This window comes from Chiroxiphia lanceolata, chromosome 3, assembly GCF_009829145.1.
Source record: "Chiroxiphia lanceolata isolate bChiLan1 chromosome 3, bChiLan1.pri, whole genome shotgun sequence".
In the NCBI taxonomy this organism is placed as follows: domain Eukaryota; kingdom Metazoa; phylum Chordata; class Aves; order Passeriformes; family Pipridae; genus Chiroxiphia; species Chiroxiphia lanceolata.
Window position 1 is genome coordinate 28,959,824 of NC_045639.1, and position 18,122 is coordinate 28,977,945.

At 42.0% G+C, this 18,122-nt stretch overlaps 1 protein-coding gene across 2 annotated transcripts in view; it reads left to right on the forward strand.

Moving 5' to 3' along the window:
* The window catches only part of SUPT7L (SPT7 like, STAGA complex subunit gamma), a 15,699-nt gene extending 3,197 nt beyond the window's left edge, over nt 1-12,502 (forward strand). For both annotated transcript variants that reach the window (XM_032682412.1, XM_032682411.1), the window contains exons 3-5: nt 4,898-5,222; nt 7,068-7,305; nt 10,210-12,502. In XM_032682412.1, the coding sequence (XP_032538303.1) occupies nt 4,898-5,222; nt 7,068-7,305; nt 10,210-10,472 (826 nt within the window). In that variant the 3' untranslated portion in view covers nt 10,473-12,502. The remainder of the gene's footprint in view (nt 1-4,897; nt 5,223-7,067; nt 7,306-10,209) is intronic.
* The last annotated feature ends 5,620 nt before the right edge of the window (nt 12,503-18,122 follow it).

The window sequence follows — 18,122 nt, forward strand, 5'->3', positions numbered from 1 at the left end:
TTCCTCCTCCTATCATGAGGAAGAGGCAGAACCTAATTTACTGCTATTTTTCAGTTGGTTTGGTCTTTTCAACCCTCCAAAATCTGTACTACCAGCATTTTTATAATCATCATGCTATTTCTCACCTACAGTTTTCCAGACTGTTTATAAATATGTTGAAACAAAGTTTGATTCTGACACAGATCCCCAAGGGAAGACCTGGACTCCACAGTGGAGTGGACATACTTGCTTCTTGATTGATTTGGAGGAGTCTGGGTTTGTGAAGCAGGTTTTCCAGTTACAAAAGCTCTCTGAATTCTTTCTGAGCATAACATATTTACCTGTGTGTCCTCTGATTCTTTGAATTTTCCTGATGCACCAAAAGTATGGAGCTTCCCAGCCTGCAGTTCTTCACATCTCTTCTGAGGCTATTAAAAGAAAATGTTTTCACATTTCCTGTCTTCTGATCCTCATGGACCAATGCAGTTTGAAGCAAGAGGTGACTCACCACAGCTATTCAACTATTTCATCCTTGGAATTCCTTTAGTATTTCTGGATGAACTATCATCTGGTCTTGGTGATTTGCAAGTGTTGATTTTACAGTTCTTGGGATGCACAATAAGGGATTAATGTTTGGTTTTGGTTGGTGTAGAAACAGAAAGTAAACTTAAAGCAAAATTGATGAAGAATAAGTAAGGAACCGTAGACTTGAAACTATCATTTCAACAGGAGACTCTTACCATAATACAGCTGCTAGCTTTTCCTTCTTCTCTGTTCAGCTTCCTCAGATTAGCATGGATACATCTTTAAAAGAAACCTAACCTACTCATGTGCCTCTTCAGATGCTTTTTCTTGTGTGGACATGGTTGGTTTTGTAACAGATTTCTCAGTCAATCTGTCATTTGCATTCCTGACCACATTGGATGTGTGCTTTGCATTGAAAGATAATCTGTAAACAAAATTGGCAACTTGCAGTGTGAAGACAGTTCATGACAGAAGGACTTGTACTTAAGAAATATCTGTACAGAAGTAGAGGACCATGTGTCGGTGAGATAGCGGGTTTAATGCTGGGAAGGATTTGAAGCAGTGGAAATTAAAGCAGAGAGAACACACTTCCACTGATGAACTAAGCACTTTGGCTTAGTCTGATTCTAAACCAACTGGTGTTCTGGTTATGCCACTGGGATGCAATTTATTTTTGCCATTATCTATTGAGCAGTTTCTTTTCATACCTTTGCAGCTTCCTGTAGATGTAGCATAGGTATTTAAAAAGAGACTTAGTCAGGATGAGATGTAATGAGGCTCTTTTCCGAAAGGAAACAACTTTCTCATTTGAGTTAGTGTGCTGTATTCTTTGATGCACTCTCTGACTAGTATAATCTTGTTTTTCCAATGTTCTCCTTCATTTTACTGCTTTGGAGAGGATGGCTCTGAAGCAACCTTTCTGTACCTCATTTGGTATAAATCCAACTCCACAGTGTAATGTTTCATGAAATTGTCGTGTTCATAGGAAAAACAGTCCCTCCCTCCATCTGCTGCTGGCATATGCTCACCTAGAAGGGAGCAGAGCACTTCAATCCCATACTACAGTTGAGTGAACCTTGGCTAGCAATCCTTGCCTTAGCCCAAACACTGTCCCCTGAAGATAGTTGCATGGGAAATGAACCATGAGCTCCCCTTCTCTCTGAGAAAAACAACCTTACAGGAGAAGAACCTGGGTGAATGGATTCTGCTGCCTTTGTGGGGTGGCTTGTTGTCATTTAACTGACTGACATAGAAAATGGGCCTTTTCTGAGTTTTGGAAACTTACTAATTCTGAAAATAAGTCTGGCTGGTATAAATGGACACTATTTTCCTGTCTTCTATTGTGCTTTTCTGCACGTTGCTGGTAGAAGTGGGAGAAGGTTGGGCTTTGGGTCTAATGAATTCATAGCTTGGCAGGGAGATTTTTGTCTGGAACATTATCTAGTGTTGGTGATCCATATATAAAAATATAGAACTCTTAGAAATGCAAAAATGAAGACTGGGAAATTGGCCAGTATTTGTGATAAATTTCATACTATATATTCTGTAGAGATCACTTCCATGTCACCGACCTAATTTCCTGTCCTATTAATCTATGGTGATGAAGCTTGAGGTATGAAAGCACTTTTGTTTACTTGTAGCTATAGGACCCTGCTAATTTGTTAAGTAGGTTTGGCTTTGGATGGTTGCTGAATGGAGGGCCTTTCAGGAAAAGAACTAAGTGCTGCTGAGGGTGGCATTCTGTGTAGTCATAGTACCTGGCAGGGTGCTTTTGTAGGTGCTGACTTTATGGATGAGATCTAAAACCAAGGCTCTTTAGGTATGATCATCAGGGAAAAGAAGACGTTTGCTTATCCTTTTTGGGAAGACTTGACATTAGATTAGCTGTTCTCGACATAAATGTGTCCATATGGCTCTTTTTGTTCATGTGCATTCTTACCAGAGAGTATCTGGAAGTTAAAGGAGATGAAGAAAAATTATTTTCTCATTTTTTGGTTTCCGTTAACATCTGCATTTCAATTATTGCTCTTTGTTCTGGCCTTTAATCATATACCTCTATTGTTTATTGTGGGAAACGGGAAAACAAGAGAAGAAAAAATAAGAAAACCAAAATTGATTGACCTTTCCAAGAGCAAGAGGTGGAGATTTGGTTTTGAATACAGTACCTGAAATTTCTTTTCTCTTTGTCTTTAATTGATTGGATTTCAGGTTGATTATATGCCCTTCAGCATAGTGACCTCGCTGCATTTTAATGCTCGCAATTGGTTTCTTTTCCTCCAGGAGTTTAAAAGAGATATAATATTCTCTGCTGCTTCTGAGCAGTGATATGCATTGCCAAATGGTTGTTGTATTCTACTTTGCAAGTGGCTGAGCATCCTGCCTACGCTTGCCGAAATCTGCGTCTGATTTTTTTGCCCATAGCGTTTTGAGTGAATGTCTCTGTATTAACAGTAGCCTGGTTGTTCAGTGGGTTTGGTAGCATAAGATGCTCTCAACTGATGGCTGCCATACAGCTGGATATGTCCTTTATATGCACTAGAGAAAAAGAGATTCTTTTTTATAGGCATACATTTTGAGGGTTGTTTTCCTCGATACTTGTTTATTTCTGTTGTAACCTCCCGGTCCTGGTGTTGTGTGAGACATATGGCTGCTTCTGAACTTCAGAAATCTGTCGCTGAGGTGGAAGGGGGAGTGAGGGAGATGTGACAGTTGATTTTTAAAGGAACTGATGATCTTTTAATTCATCTTGTCAGGGTGCCTGCTGTCTTCTTAGCAAAGTAGTTACATAACTGAGAAGGAATTGGGATGTGAGTCATTTTCCGTCAATTAATAGCTGGGATGAATCCATGACCTGAGATCCACATGCTGTTCTTAATATCTGCTCAGAAATATGATCATATACAGCTTTTATTATAGTGTGGTTCCCCCCTTTATTTGAATAATCAGAAAGTGCTGAGCTGGTGTTCTTGAAAATGAATGATTTTGTTCCTGATGGCTCTAAGTGTCACCTTCCATTTTCACTCATCTGAAATGTTATCTTTTTTACTGCTGTGTTTCAGTGGTTTTCTATGGGTCACTTCTGAGGGTCAGGGGAACCTGAGACTGTGACCCAGCTTCTCAGTGAGACTAAAGGGTACCTAGTATAGTTGTTGGAGAGACTTTTATCAAGGCATCAGTAACATCTTTGTACTGATTTAATCAGGTCCTGTTACTGGAAAGAGTGTCTGGTGATATGCAAGTGATGTAGGGTGAGAATGAGGGGAATCTCAAGGTGGACAAATTGATCAGAAACAAATGAGAGTGAAATTCTCAGCTTAATTATGCCTTTGGTGGTGAATGAAGTGTAAAAAAAGTATATAAATACCATATTTGGCAGAAAGGGAGTTGATTTTTTGACATCAGCATTTGAAGTCCATGTTACTGATATGGGCAAATAGATTACATGCACTTAATTATGACTTGAGAAATCTGGTAGATACATGTTTCCCAATCAGAGGCCTTGTCTTAACTCCTCTTTTTCCTCTGCAAAACTTCTGTTTGTTAACTCATGTTGATGAAAAACTTGGGTGGCTGACTGTAAATGTTGTTTGAAGTGCTCATGTCAGTTGTTCTCCACGTCCTCCATCCTGCGTGGTCACTCCTTCCCACTTAGCAACACAGAGAAGAGAACAGAAGTCTCAAACACAAGGCCAGAGAATGCTGCTTTATGGCAGAACCTCTCCAGGCCTCCTCCCAGGGTCTTGTGTTTGCATCTTAGGTTATATGCAGGGGTACTTCTTTCAGTGTTGTTCTTAGTGACTGCTGGGAATGAGGACAGGGAAACAGTATCTTTGGCTACAGTGTATCTTTATGAAATGTATGTGTATCCCATTTCTTGCTTTTTTATATGTGTCTTTTGCATTAGAAATTCCAATCTTGTCTATTCCAGGAGCTTTCGTATCTCAGTATTAGGCCTGTGACATTAGAGGTAATAAGGAAAAGAAATGTAATTAACTGAGAGGGGAAATGATTTGCATTCAAGTTATTTACAATGCCCTTTTTGTTTGTGTCCAGGACCCATTTAATTTATGTCTTCAGGAGAAAAGCTCTTGGGTGAGAAGAGAGTTGCTTAAGGTTTCAGAAGATTTGCATCCCACATTCATGAATCACCCAAAGACTCTCGCAGCATTAAAAGGGGAAATGAAAATTGGAAGTGCTGATTTGGAGGGAGGGGAAGAAGAAAAAGCAGATAAACCTTTACTAGGTAGTTTTCATATGCAATGGAGAAGTTGTGGAGAACCATAAACTCTCTGCTTTCGCTTTGTCCATCACTTATTATTGACAATATCTTTTCAACATATCTACTCCTTTCAATTTTTGAAAGTGTGCTATTTTTGTCTTTTCTGTTTTTTAGAGGAAAAGGGGAGCCAGTGACTGAGCTGAGTTGGTCCTCCTGCCGGCAACTTCTCTACCAGTCAATGGCCACCATCCTGGCTCACACAGGCTTTGAGTGTGCCAATGAGAGTGTTCTGGAGACCCTGACAGACATTGCCCACGAGTACTGCTTGAAGTTCACCAAACTGCTGCGCTTTGCTGTGGATCGAGAAGCTCGACTTGGGCACACCCCTTTCCCTGATGTCATGGAGCAGGTCTTCCATGAAGTGGGCATTGGCAGCGTGCTCTCTCTGCAGAAGTTCTGGCAGCACCGCATTAAGGATTATCACAGCTACATGCTTCAGGTGAGAAGAGCATTAGGGACCTGACAGCACCAAGAAATGTACCCCCAGTACGACTGCTTATTCCTGTGGCAAGTCCTGAGTCTTACTGAGCTGGAATCCAATTAGAAAACCTTCTGGATGTGAAGGGGAGTCATCAAGGGAAAGAGAAACAGGATTTTTTTGACTGGAAGACAGAGCCCCTTATTTGTGTCCCTACTGAGGCTAAGGATGCTCTACTGATGGATTGCCTGAGTTTAAGGAGAGTCCCCCAGCTCTTGAATAGCCCAGACAAAAATATCAAATAGAAGTAAAATCAAAACTGACTGATAAACTGAATTTTCTGCTTTAATGGAATATTTGGCTGGTTAACATTTCAGAAAACAAGTAAAAAGGCAAAAATTACTAAGCTGTGCAGAAGTTTGTGTTTGCTTAAGCAAGGGGTGACTTCCTTAAGCTTTAGTAGGAGTAGAGGGTAGTATTGTGCTGATCTGACTTGTCACACAGGTGCTACCTTCCACTGTAGAGGAGACTGTGCTTCTGTTGAGAAAGAAGAGGAATTGTTAAATAAGAGGCATGAATAAATGTAGGTTGTAAGAATAAGGGTATGGTTTCTCTCTCGGTCCCGGTATTCTAAGAAATTAAACATGCATTTTGTCTGAATGATATGAGGCTGCCTGTTGTGGACTTAGAGAAATACAAGGATTTGAAGTGGAAATCTTGCTTCTACTTATCAAAAACAAGGCTTGAATCAAGTAGGTAGCCTGTGACCAAAAACAAAACCTGCCATTCCTTCTTCCTTATGAGTGCCAGTTGACTCATTTTGGAGCAGCTGCCTTCTGCTCCTGCTTTTCCCAGGGCTGACACCTTGTTGCTTACAGAGACACATGTAAGTGCATGTAGTATGTAAGTTGTGATGAATTCTGAGGTTTGTGCTTAAAAATAACATCATCAAGATCTGTCTTCATTAAAACATTCCTGTTCAGAAAACCAGTTGTGTTCATTTTTGTTCAAATGTTTTTATTCAGATATTCTGTCTTTTTGAATTTGGGCTTTCTGCATTGTTCTACTGATGCAGTTTTCTCTCATCCTGCAGCCAGTTGTTGTCTTAGTGGTTTTGTTCTTTATACAGGGCTGAGGTCCACAGTAGCCTCTGTATTTGGAAGCATATCTAGAAGGGGGAAATAGGCTTTGCTATTCTTTTTCCTGCTTGCTTCTGTTGTTAAAAAGCCTTGGGATTTTCCTGAGCACAGTTCATTGACTGTTGGGATTTAGTTGTATCAGCAAGCATTTGTTAGAAATAGATAAAATCTGAAATTTTTAAATTTAATTGCTTACACTTGTTAACTTTCTGGAAGAACAGGGTAATTCTAAATCTCATTCCTGTATTTGTTCCAATTCTTTAACTGGAGAAAACTTCTGTGTTTTTTGCTGTGAATGTGTCAGAAGGTACACTCAGGCTTTGTCCAGTGGTGACTACAGAGCTGATGAAGATCTGAAGTGCTTGATTTTTAATGCTGGGGTAAATTTGTTACTGGAGAATGGGGGACAATCTTATAGGTGAAACCAAAGAATAAGACAGACACTTTGCTTTTGTTCCTTGCTCTTTTTAAATTTCTGGGCCTCATCATCTCTGTCTGAGAAATCTTTATCAATCAGATGTTAATGGATTAAACCTCTTATTAAAACCCCTTGTTACAGGACAGAAGGTGCACTTAAAGAGGAAAAAAAAATCCTGTGTAGCTAGTAAGCTGTTTACTTTTTCATTTGGGTCAGATGTTAATAATATTCTGGGAACAGTGCACTGCAATGTAATTGCCATTAGAGTCTCTGAAGTCATTCTCACCTTTACCTACTGATCTTGGACAGGTTAGCAAGCAGCTCTCTGAAGAATACGAGAAGATTGTCAACCCTGAAAAGGCAACAGAGGACACAAAGCCTGTGAAGATTAAGGAGGAACCTGTGAGTGATATTACTTTCCCCATAAGTGAGGAGTTGGAAGGAGATCTGGCTTCTGGTGACCAGTCTTTGCCTGTTGGAGTCCTTGGAGCTCAAAGTGAGCGCTTCTCGACCAACTTGGAAGTAGAAGCTTCCCCGCAGACTTCAGGTAAGGATTTCTTGCTGCTCCTGGAAACAGTCCATTAGCAATTCCTTGTGATCTTCTTTCCTCTGGGTAGTTTTAGATTCATTTTCAGAGATTCATGTTGTTGAGAGGTTGAAGGTCATGTTCCTAAGGTGGTTTAGGCATCAAATGACTTCTGGAAATACAAATGATACTTGCTGCTGTTCTCCATGTTCAGTGACAATCATTGTATTATGAAAGCTTATCAGTGACTTATGTGAAATAGGCTCATGGAAGTCCCTCCTAGCATCCCTACCCCAAAGCCTGCTGTTGGTAGCTGAGGCCATGGAAAATGAAATGGTGAGTGACGTACCGGGGTTATGGAGACTGCACTTTGTTCCTCAAAGTGCAATTCCTTGATGTTGGCATTGAAGGACACTGGTGCTGCTGTGCCTTTTCTATATCTATATACAAGTTTCATTCTGTTCTATGTTTAGTAAAGCTAAACTTCCTGTGAAATGAAGAAGATATTCATCTTCCAAAGAAAGGCAGAACTCTGGAAATCCCTGCAATAATAACTGTTTCACTTAAAAATCTGGTTAAAAAACAATGAAGTCTGTCCTATTAACCCTAAACTAAGTAGCATATATAGTGAGGGTAGAGTATACCTCTGAGTCCATTAGATTTTTTAAATTGTGCTGAGCTTTAAGAAAGCACAAATCCATCTGATGTTTTTCTGAAAGCTCCTACTGTTTTTCATAGCACCTCCAATATGTGAATTGTTTGCATTCTTGTGGGAGAGGGAACAGCAGACTCCTCTGGCCCATCTGGGATTTTGAGTGATTCATCTGGAAAGTTTTGTATTAGCATTTACCACTTGAGACCCAGAGGTTAGCATGCTAGCTGTATGTTAAATGGCTCTTGCCTCTCTGATACTGAATTGATGTTTTCTAATTAAGAATACAAGTGCTCTGTTCCTTCCTGAAAATCCCTCTTCACTTCACAAGAGCCTTTGGAAATCTCATCACTGTGAGAAGTCCCAGTCTAGGGCTGGGCAGGCTGGAGAGTGTAATACCATAAGGAGCAAGAAAAAACTGCTGCAATTAGGACTCCACCCTCTCAAAAATACAGGTGTGAGGTCCAGAGGGAGGGCAGTAAGCCTTTAGTGTCTGAGGGCAAAACTCTCCTTACAGCCTTCCCCATTCTTATTGCGTTTCTGCTTATGCCTGATGTTGCAGTTGTGGGCTAGTTGCTTAATTTCATTGCAGTTGGAGAATGGATGCAAAATTGGGGACTTTGTTCCTCCACCTATCAGGATGACATGAGGATTAGCTTATTTGTAAAGTACTTTGAAGTTAAAGTGCTTTGAAGATGAAACATCCTGTGTTGATGCTTAAGTACTTTTAGTCATTAGTGACACTCTCAGTGATAGGTGACAGGGCTGAATGGAGTAAGAGCAATTGATGATGGAAAGACACAGTTTAGTTCAGTGAGCATCTCTGATTATTGTCTAGACTGAAGCTGTACCTGTGGAACAGCGCTTTAATGATGTGTCCATTGTTATTGAGAGGGATGCATTTACTTATGATTAACATAAAAAGGACTTTTCATTAAGGCAACTGAGCTAATGTGGGTTGTGTTGCCACAGAGGTCTCATAAACCCTGCTTTGGGTTAGCTGCTCTGGAAAAGATTCCTGACTTCTTCATAAAGAAGAGTTCTCAGTACAGAGGTGCTGGGAGATTTCTTTTCTGTGTAATTGCTACTAATAATGGACTATTGTTACTAGTGTATTGATAATAGGGAATAATAGTAGGCTTGGCTCAGTACAAGAGATTAGGTTGTGCTTTCAAACTGTAGGCATGCTCCTTGAGACACAAGGTTTGGAAAACTCATTAAAACTGATTTCCTATTTTGCTTGGCAAGTTTGGGTGTGTTTTTTTTTCTTTTTTTTTTTCTTTTTTTTTTAATTTTTTTTTTTTAAGTTTTATTTTTACTTATTTTATTTTCCATGTGAATTTAATGCCACACAAGAGGGGCCGGATTTAAAAGTGAGTAGATTTCATGGTTCAGTTTTGGGCTGTTTATGCCCATCTCAGCAAGGAGCCTAATTATTGCATTTTTAAGAGAATTTTTGTGTCTCTTAGAACTGTAAATAAAGAGAAATAATGCAATCTGTAGTTGCTACTCTTGGGGAGAAAAACATTTGCTGTTATCAAGAAACATGATTTCATCTTTTACAGAAAATCCTCAATCTTCTCAGATTGCACACTAGTCCAAAAGTTTTTTATAGAAAAGGTGGATGGGGGAGAGCTATTTCCCATGAGTGTGTCTGTGAGGTTGAGCCAAGAGAATTTCTTCCTGTTGTGCTGAAGCATGGGATGAGACCTGTGGGTGTTGAGTACAAGGAGGCAGGCAGGTGGCTGACTGCAGCTCTGATGTCCCTGCATTTCAGTGCTGAAAATGGTATTTGGGACTGTTCATCTACCTACTCCTCTGCCCTCTCACTTCACCTCCCCTGCAGAAGTCCAGTATGTCTGACAGTTGCAAGGACCTCATAATGACTTCTGGACTGCCTCAAAGTCCTGCTTATGCAGGGTCTAGTTCATGTGCTGGTGGTGATCTCACTGCTGCTTAGGTACTCCTGGAGAGTCATATGAAGTTGTTTCTCATGGAGAAAATTACCTGGAGGCTTGCAGTGAAAGGATAGCATGTTTTTTAGAGTGGCAGTTGCTGGGTTGTTAGAACAAAAAAGCCAAAAGGTTGTTTTTTTTTTTTTTTTTAAATTAATCACAGTGCTTGTTGCATTTTGTTTGTTCCCCCCCCAGCCTAGTTCACCTGTGGCTTTGCTTTTGCTCCGTCTTTATCAGTGCTGCTGTCCCTTGTATCTGCATGCTGTTTGTGATTTATCTTTTTACTTAGTTATTACTGTGTGCTTTTTCTTTTTCTAGGGGCTGAGGTGAATGCTTCCCCACTCTGGAACTTGGCACAGGTGAAAATGGAGCCACAGGAAAATGAGGAGGGTAATGTACATGGCCATGGGGTCCTAGGCAGTGATGTCTTTGAGGAACCAATGTCAGGCATGAGCGAAGCTGGGATGCCACAAAGCCCCAATGGCTCTGAGAGCAGCTACGGTTCTCATTCTGCTGACAGTCTGATGGGATCCTCACCTGTCTTCAACCAGCGCTGCAAAAAGAAGATGAAGAAGATGTGAGAAGGAGCATTCTTTTTATTTAGTCCTGATGGTATTTAATAGACTGGAAATGAACTAGGAGAGTACTGTGATGGCTATGATTCTAACACAGGGCTGGCCCTGGTGTATGAGGGACCTCATACATGAAATTACTGTGAGAGGTTTGATGTGTAGTGCACTTCAGCTTCCCTCTTTGCTGGCTTCTGTACTCCATCCTGACTCATGAGGTAGAAGATCACTGATTACATTTGACGGTGGCATGGCTTGCTTTGGCAGATTAATGAGGAATGTACCAGTGAAAAGTAGTTGTGAGAAGGTTTGCCAAGTCACAGAATCATTGAATAGTTTGGTTTGAAGGTACCTCATGATGTTTCTACTCCACGCCCCCTGCTCAGAGCACAGCGATTTAGAGCAGGTTGCTAAGGGCTTTGTCCATTTAAGTTTTGAGTATCTACAGGCATAGTGATGCCAAACCTCTTTGGGTAACATTTTTCCACATTTGACAACCCTCGTAGTAAGAAAAAAAATATTCTTGCATCTAGTTGGAATTTCCTATGTTCCAGCTTGTCTTCATTGCCTCTTGTTCTGTCATTGCTCATCTCTGAGAAGAGACTGTCTTCTCTAACCTGGCTATTAAGTGACTATATACAATGAGATCTGTCTCTAGTCTTTTCTCATCTTAAGTGTGAAGAAACCATGTTCCCTGAGCTCTCCTTGCTCGTCCTGTGCTCCAGCTCCCTAACCAGTTCTGTGGCCTTCCACTGAAATTGCTGCAATGCCCTTGTGAAGGGGAGCACAAAAATGGATGCAGCCCACCAGACACAGTCTCACAAGTGCTGAATAAAGAGGAATAATAATTTCCCTCATTGTGCTTGCTTCCCTCGTGCTTGCTGACTGTTGGGAGCAGCAAGAGAGTCTTAAGGTAGGGTATTTTAAGTTAGAGAGCCATTGCTGATGATTATGATGACCTAGCAAAGATGCTGTAGCATGGTCTCACAGTGCCAGCTCACTCAGTGCCTTCAGATTAATCCTGTTGGTTCCAACTGGCTTAAGTTCTTGCTCACTCAGTCTTCCTTGCCATAGGTAAAGCTTCATTCCCACACACTGATTGAAGGCCCGGGGACCTGACAGGCCTTAAGGCAGAACTTATCAGTAAAAACAGGCAGAAAAGGTGTTGTGTGCATCAGCCACAAAGCACAAAGAACATCCTTTGTCACCGTATTGCCTGCATTGTTGAACAGTAAACCCATATTTTCTTATAGTTTCTTTTGCTTCCAGTGTACTTATAGAAGCCTTTCTTCACATCTCTTACCAGTTTCAACTCCAGCTGAGCTTTGGCTTTCCTAATTGTTCCTGCATACTTGGGCTGTGTCTCTATATCCCTGCTGGCAAGCCCATCCTCATTTCCACTTCTCTGTACCTTTTTGTTTGTGTTTGAGCTCAGTCAGGAGTTCCCTGGTCATCTTTGCTGACCTTCTGTCATGCCTGCTTTAATTTCTGCTTGTCAGATAGGGCTGTTTTTCTACTTTGAGAAAACTGTCTTTGAAGATAAGGCAGCACGCTTGGGTTCCTTTGGGCAGCCAGGGTAGTCCCTCATGAAATCCTGCCAAGACATTCCTTGAGTAAACCAAAATTTGTTGACCTGAAGGTACAGGACTCTGTCTTGTAAACATTTCTCGGGATTTTAGATGCCACAATTCTGTGTCTTCTGCAGCCAAGACCTTCACATTCTCCTCCAATTTTTCCTTGTTAGAAACAAGTCAAGCAGAGCTTATTCCCTAATTGGTTTTGTGATCATTTAGTCAGGGAAGCTGATGCGGTTTTTTGGAGAGAATGAAGCAGCTTTTAGTATTGGTGTGAGCCCATACTGGCAATGCAAACTTTTCCTTTGCTGTCATTGGCTTGAGTGCAGCAACTTTAGACTGGGTGAGGTTTCATATTCAAAGTTGTTATCTTGACAACTTAGTCTGAAACAGAATCTATTTTGCTGCTTGCTTTTATGGCTCAGCTGACTGATGGCATTTCTTTTGTTCTGCACAATCCTCAGTTGATCAACTCGGTCTTTAACTTGATTCAGTGTGTCTCTCTCTCAAAAGGGCTGGAATGAACGTGAATCAAGAATGAACAGCCACTTAAACTGGCTTTATACCTGTAATCCCTTGGGATGTTTGAGGGAAATTTACCAAACCTCCCATTTATCCTTACAATTGCAGGTTTATCTTTTGGAAGAATGAGCTTCAGGCATAGTATTTTTGTTTCTGTATAACATACCTGGCCTTGATTCTTTTTTCCTAACTGTATTTCTCTTCCACTTTATAGAAGTGGAAGCGAAACATAAAATTCCTCAATGTCTAGTAAGAATGTGTGACCACGGGCTTTTATGGACAATGGAGTTAAAATTGTCCATCACAGTTTTAAAGTTTTCTCCTGGGAGTTAAATTCTCACTATTTTAAGCCTAGTCAGTAGTAGAAAAGCATACCAGGAAATCTTTATTTTGATTCCCCCTGAGTCACCATTAGTCAATCTGCAATGTCCTTGTTTTCTCAGCCATAAAAAAAGAATAGTAATATTTGCCTTTCAGAAGTATGTTTGAGATTTAGTTACTATGCAAAAAAAGGCACAGTGATCGTTCAGAGAGTTTTGAGAGGGTCATGAGCTTTTATTCAATTCTGGTAGGACTCTTGCTGGCTGGAGAATGTTTAGATGGTCACTGAAATGTTACAGTCCCATATGATACAGGTTTTAAGCAAAACTGCTGATCACAAAGAAGTACAGCACAACTCTGCTGTTCAACTGCCCAGGTACAAGGAAGGCATTTGAGGTGGTATCTTCTCAGCTTTAGATGTCTACATCTAAGTTCTTTCCTCTGGGCTCCAATTGCAGCTGAAGAGAAATAATCATTCTTAAGTCACTGTTCTTTTGGCCTTGAAGTATAAAGTGGGTCAAATGAATGGCATTTTTAGAAATGTCTATTTTTCCTTTGTATGCTCATAGAGTGAGTTCAACTTGACTGCCTCTGCTGAAGACATCCACACCATCAATATCTGACATAAGGGATCTGACTTTAGCCCTTCCTGTGTGGGAATCAGAGGAGGCTTCCTCCTGCTAGGCCAGTGCTTTTGCTTTTCTTTTCTGCACATTTAGCAGAGTTTGCCATTTAAATGGCCGTAAGGGGCTAAGAGTGGGCTGCCCATCTCAGCTAAACCAGTAGACCCAGTGTTCTCCACAACACACAGAATGTAGAGTGTGCTAGGCTGGGGCCTCAAAGCTCAGCCTGATTTGGCCCTTGTGTCTGATACTGTGGGAGAACACCTGTCATTGGGCTTTTCTCTGTAGATGCTTTGCAAACAGGTGTATTAAAGTATTCTCGAGGCCAGGGTACTTATGCAAAGTCTGTTGCACTATTTTCAGGAGCTGAATGACAGAGTGACTGCTGCCAGCATCGCTTGCTCATTTGCAAGATTTCAAGTGGGCTAAAAATGAAAATCTAGTGTTCTCCAGGACTTTGGTTAAACCTCCTAAGTGTTAATCTTAAGTGCTTTCTCTGTATTTCTCATGTGCAGATGTTCTTTCTTTCTTTTGTGATTTTTTTTCATTTCATGTCCCTTTTCCACACCTGTTTCACCCTATAACACACACTGCAACAAGCCAAGCCTGAGTGCTTCAAGTGTATTTAAATACAGTGGAAATTCACCCTCCTTTGATTCAGCTGTGTCATTGCAGTGTAAGGAAGAAGTGTCATTGATTCTCTTTGGGATGCATGTTTATGCAGAGGTGAGAAATCCATCAGCATCGCTTACATACTTAAAAATGAAGGCAGAGTAATAGCTGTACCTCCTGTTCCCACACTATGCTAAGGGTTGCTGCTGACATTTGTGTGCTTGAAGTTTCCTCTTATGCATGTGGAAGCTTCACCTTCTGGGTGAGCCCTTCCCCTCTGAACATTTATGGTTTTTAGATTTACAGTAGTGTTCATCATGCATGAAATAGTGAAATTTAAAATCCAGCTCACAAAGTCAGATACAGACAATATGCTCTTTTGATGAATCAAATAAGATTTTGCTAGCTGTTAATGCAGCCTCGGGCAACTAGTGAGGTGTTCATTGACCATGTAATCCCCAAATTTTAAGCCACTGTGAGGTTATGCAGTGGGTTGGAATGAAGCTCTGCTCTTGCAGTTGTTTTTTGCTGATCGCTGGTAAAGCACTCTGCTGACCCACCTGCTTCAGCAGTCTGCACTTTTGATAGTTCTTTCATCTTTTCTCCGTTCTCTTTCCAAAGGTGGGTGCATGAAAAATTGGAATATTGAGTATTGACCATGTCCATATCCAGTAGCATTGATGTCTTTTAGTGATTTAGTTTGCCATGATTGAAATTGGTGGGAACTTTGATATCAATTTGGAGAGCAAGATCTGTGAATTACTTGGCTTTTGAAGTGTTTTGCATAGGAATCATACAGAATTGTAGTTGAGAGAGCACTGTGCATCATATTCCTTCTTCCCTCTAGCAATACCTTTTTATTCCTTTTGAAGAGTTTTGCCTGGTATCCAACAAAGTTCTCTGTATAAATGGCAGTGTAACAACTGTAGTATACAGCTCTGTGTCAGACTGTGCTACCTAGTGATTTAATTCAGAGGCCATCCATGCTAATTTCACTATTCATAATGATGTGCAGAAAAAGAGATGTTTGCTGCATAGAAATTTACAATTTAAAAAGAAAACAGGAAAATAAGATTAGGTAGGGGAGGTGAGGCCAATCTGATTATGTGCTCAGTTCTGAGACTAATGCAGGTGTTATGTGTGAAGGATGTTTTACTTAAAATGTTTTTGTACACGCATGTGAACGAAATATGTAACTTTGCTTGTGTTTATATGGAACAAAATTGCTTCATAATATTTCAGGGTTGGGTTTTTTTCCTTGCTCTCCTGGAGAGAGTTTCTTTGTAATTTCTAATAAAATAAAATAAATAAACTACTCAGAAATAAAAATCCTGAAAGTGTTGTGTGGATATTTTGGTTTGTTTTGAAGAATGGTGCTGTGAATGCAAAGTCTGCTCTTGGGGTTCTGTCTACCCTGACGTGGGATCTGAGTAGACCTTTTGCAGGCCTAAATAAAGGGCTGAGATGATATATCAGTGTTAGTGTCACAACCAGGAAGACAAGATGTATTATTCCAGGAAGGGGCCAGAGAAAATGCAAGTCTTATTTTTCACAGGTGCCAGTGTTAGTGAGCCCCTGAAGTGATATTAGAACCACAGTGCAAGTATTGGTATTCATCTAGCATAATCAAGTGCTGTTTCTGGAGCAACTGCTTATATATACTTCTACTCCTTATATTAACAGACTGCCTAGGAGCCCTGCTCCAAGCCTTGTGCTTTGCTCTTTTATGTGCTGGTCTACTTATTTTACATTCTGCTCTTTTTTTCTGGGGGACTGCTTTAGACTGCAGTGAATGAAGCACAGCGTATTTTCCCCTCTGCTCTGTCTGTCATGGTAGGGCTGAGGAAGGAATGTTTGGTGCTTGATAGCACCGCTAAGCAATTGCAAATAACACACCATGAATTAGGATATTGGCTTGTGCTGCTTGCCAGGAGAGAGGGAATAATAACCACTGTGCTTCCAATCACCCTTGTACCTGGCAGCAGCCGTGTGGGACGACTGCTCTCCTCCCAGGCCTATACTACTGAATTAATTTCCCGGTCTGCGTGTGCGTCTTGGGCTTTACTTTCCACTTCCCTATCAGGACCTAGAGGCAGAGGACAGCAATCACCCCTTCCCATTGCATCCCACCGGTTTAAAGCCTGATCCCACTTCTACCTCCCTCTGCTCTAAAAACCTGGATAATCCGTGCTGCGGCAGCTTCGCTGCTGCGGCAGCCGAGAGCCTTGTTGGCAGATGGTCTTTTCCAACCCAGCTGATTCTATGATCTCGGAGTGGGGGCCGACACCCCGGTTCCTGGGCTCGCTGTGCCCCGGCTCTAGCCCCCTGCCCGGTGCGGGTGCGGCTGGGGCCGCGTGGTGGTGCTGGACACACGCCGCTGCCGGGGGCTGCCGGCCGGGGGATGCTGCAGCCCAGGGAGAGCCGCTTGCGGCTGCAGCGACAGCCTTGCCTCTCCCCCAAACACCCCCCCCCCCCCCCCCAAATTCCAAACCATATCATTTTCGCTGCGTCTTTTATGTTGGAGATTAGAATCGCCTCTCTGTTGCTCTGGAAACGCTGCGTGAGAGAAGTCGACCTCATTATGAGTTATGACGAAACGTCCTTTGGGGTGGGCTCGGCACCCGGTGCCCTTGCAGTGGGGAGAATGGGACTGTGGGATCTGTGGCTGGATGAGATCGCCCCTTTTATGGTGATGCTCAGTGGTTTGCAGAGCTCGTAGGTCTTTCCCTTCAGGCTCAGCAGGCTAGAAACAGCCTTGCTCCCGAAGCTTCCTTCCCTTTGGGAATCAGCTCAGGAGTCGTGCGTGCACCTGGACTGCACGTGCTCTCGCTTCAGGGTGTGTGGGGTGTCCTTGCAATAGGCAGCGGAGCCTGACAGTGAGCTGGATGAAAGGCTCGGGTGTTGTAAGGGTTCTTTTTTGTTTCTGGTGTCTCTCAGGGCCCTGGCACCCATTCTGTGTGCTTCTCCCTCAAATTTGGGCTGCCACCTCTGAGCCCAAACTGTCCTCCCAGGTGTGCCTCACTCTCAGCTTTGTGCCCATCCAAACATGCTGCTGCCTCTGCTCATCCTGTGCTGCCCCTGGCTCTTCATGTAGGTTTGCCCCATCCCTCCCTTGACCAGCATTACTCATTCTCCTCTCGAGCTCCTGACAGTTTCTGTGCCCTCACCGCCCAACTTCTTCTGGCACATTGTTGCTGCCATTGTTCTGGCACGTTGTTGCTGCCTGCTTTGAGCTGCAAAGCGGATTTAGGAAGTAACTTTTTTCTCACAGGGAAAAAAATCTGATAAGGTTAGTTATCTTAGTTTAGCCAAAGTTTTCCTTTCTTTTGGTGGAGGAAAGGAATTTGGAACTTGCTGTGAATATAATAGTTGAAAATGCTGATTGCTCTTCCCAGTTGTTCCATTTTGTTGCTGCTGGACAAACTGCCCAGGAGGGAAGGCGTGCTGGCTTCCAGCTCTGGCATAAAGCTCCTGCATCCCTGATGCCTTCAGGATGAAGGATGGGGACAGGCACAGCAGGAGATGATGAGGCAGGGGGTCAATGCAGCATCCCGGGCTGAGCATGGCACATGCTCTGGGGTCTGTGTTGCCCTGCTTTGCCAAAGCTGGCATTTGTTAAAAGTTAATCCCATGAAAGACTTTGTGAACTACAGTTCCTTTCCCTTTCTGGGTATCAATTTCAGAGTATTTTGAGAAAGGCTGGGTGATATGGTTTGAAGCTGGCTCCCTGCCAAGTCTCCAAACCTTACCACCAGAAGACCCCCCCCCAAAAAACCTCAGGGAGAAGAGGGAGAGAAAAAAAAACCAACCAACTAAGAAAACCCGAAACGAGAGAGAGACAGCTAAAGTGATATATATAAATATATTTACACTTATGTTACAATTGAAATATATACACAATTTAAAAATATATAGAATTTCACAAGGGAAGGGGAAGGGGGAAGGGAAAGGGAACAAAACCAAAATAATATATATATATATATATATATATATTCCAATCAGTAGCCCGA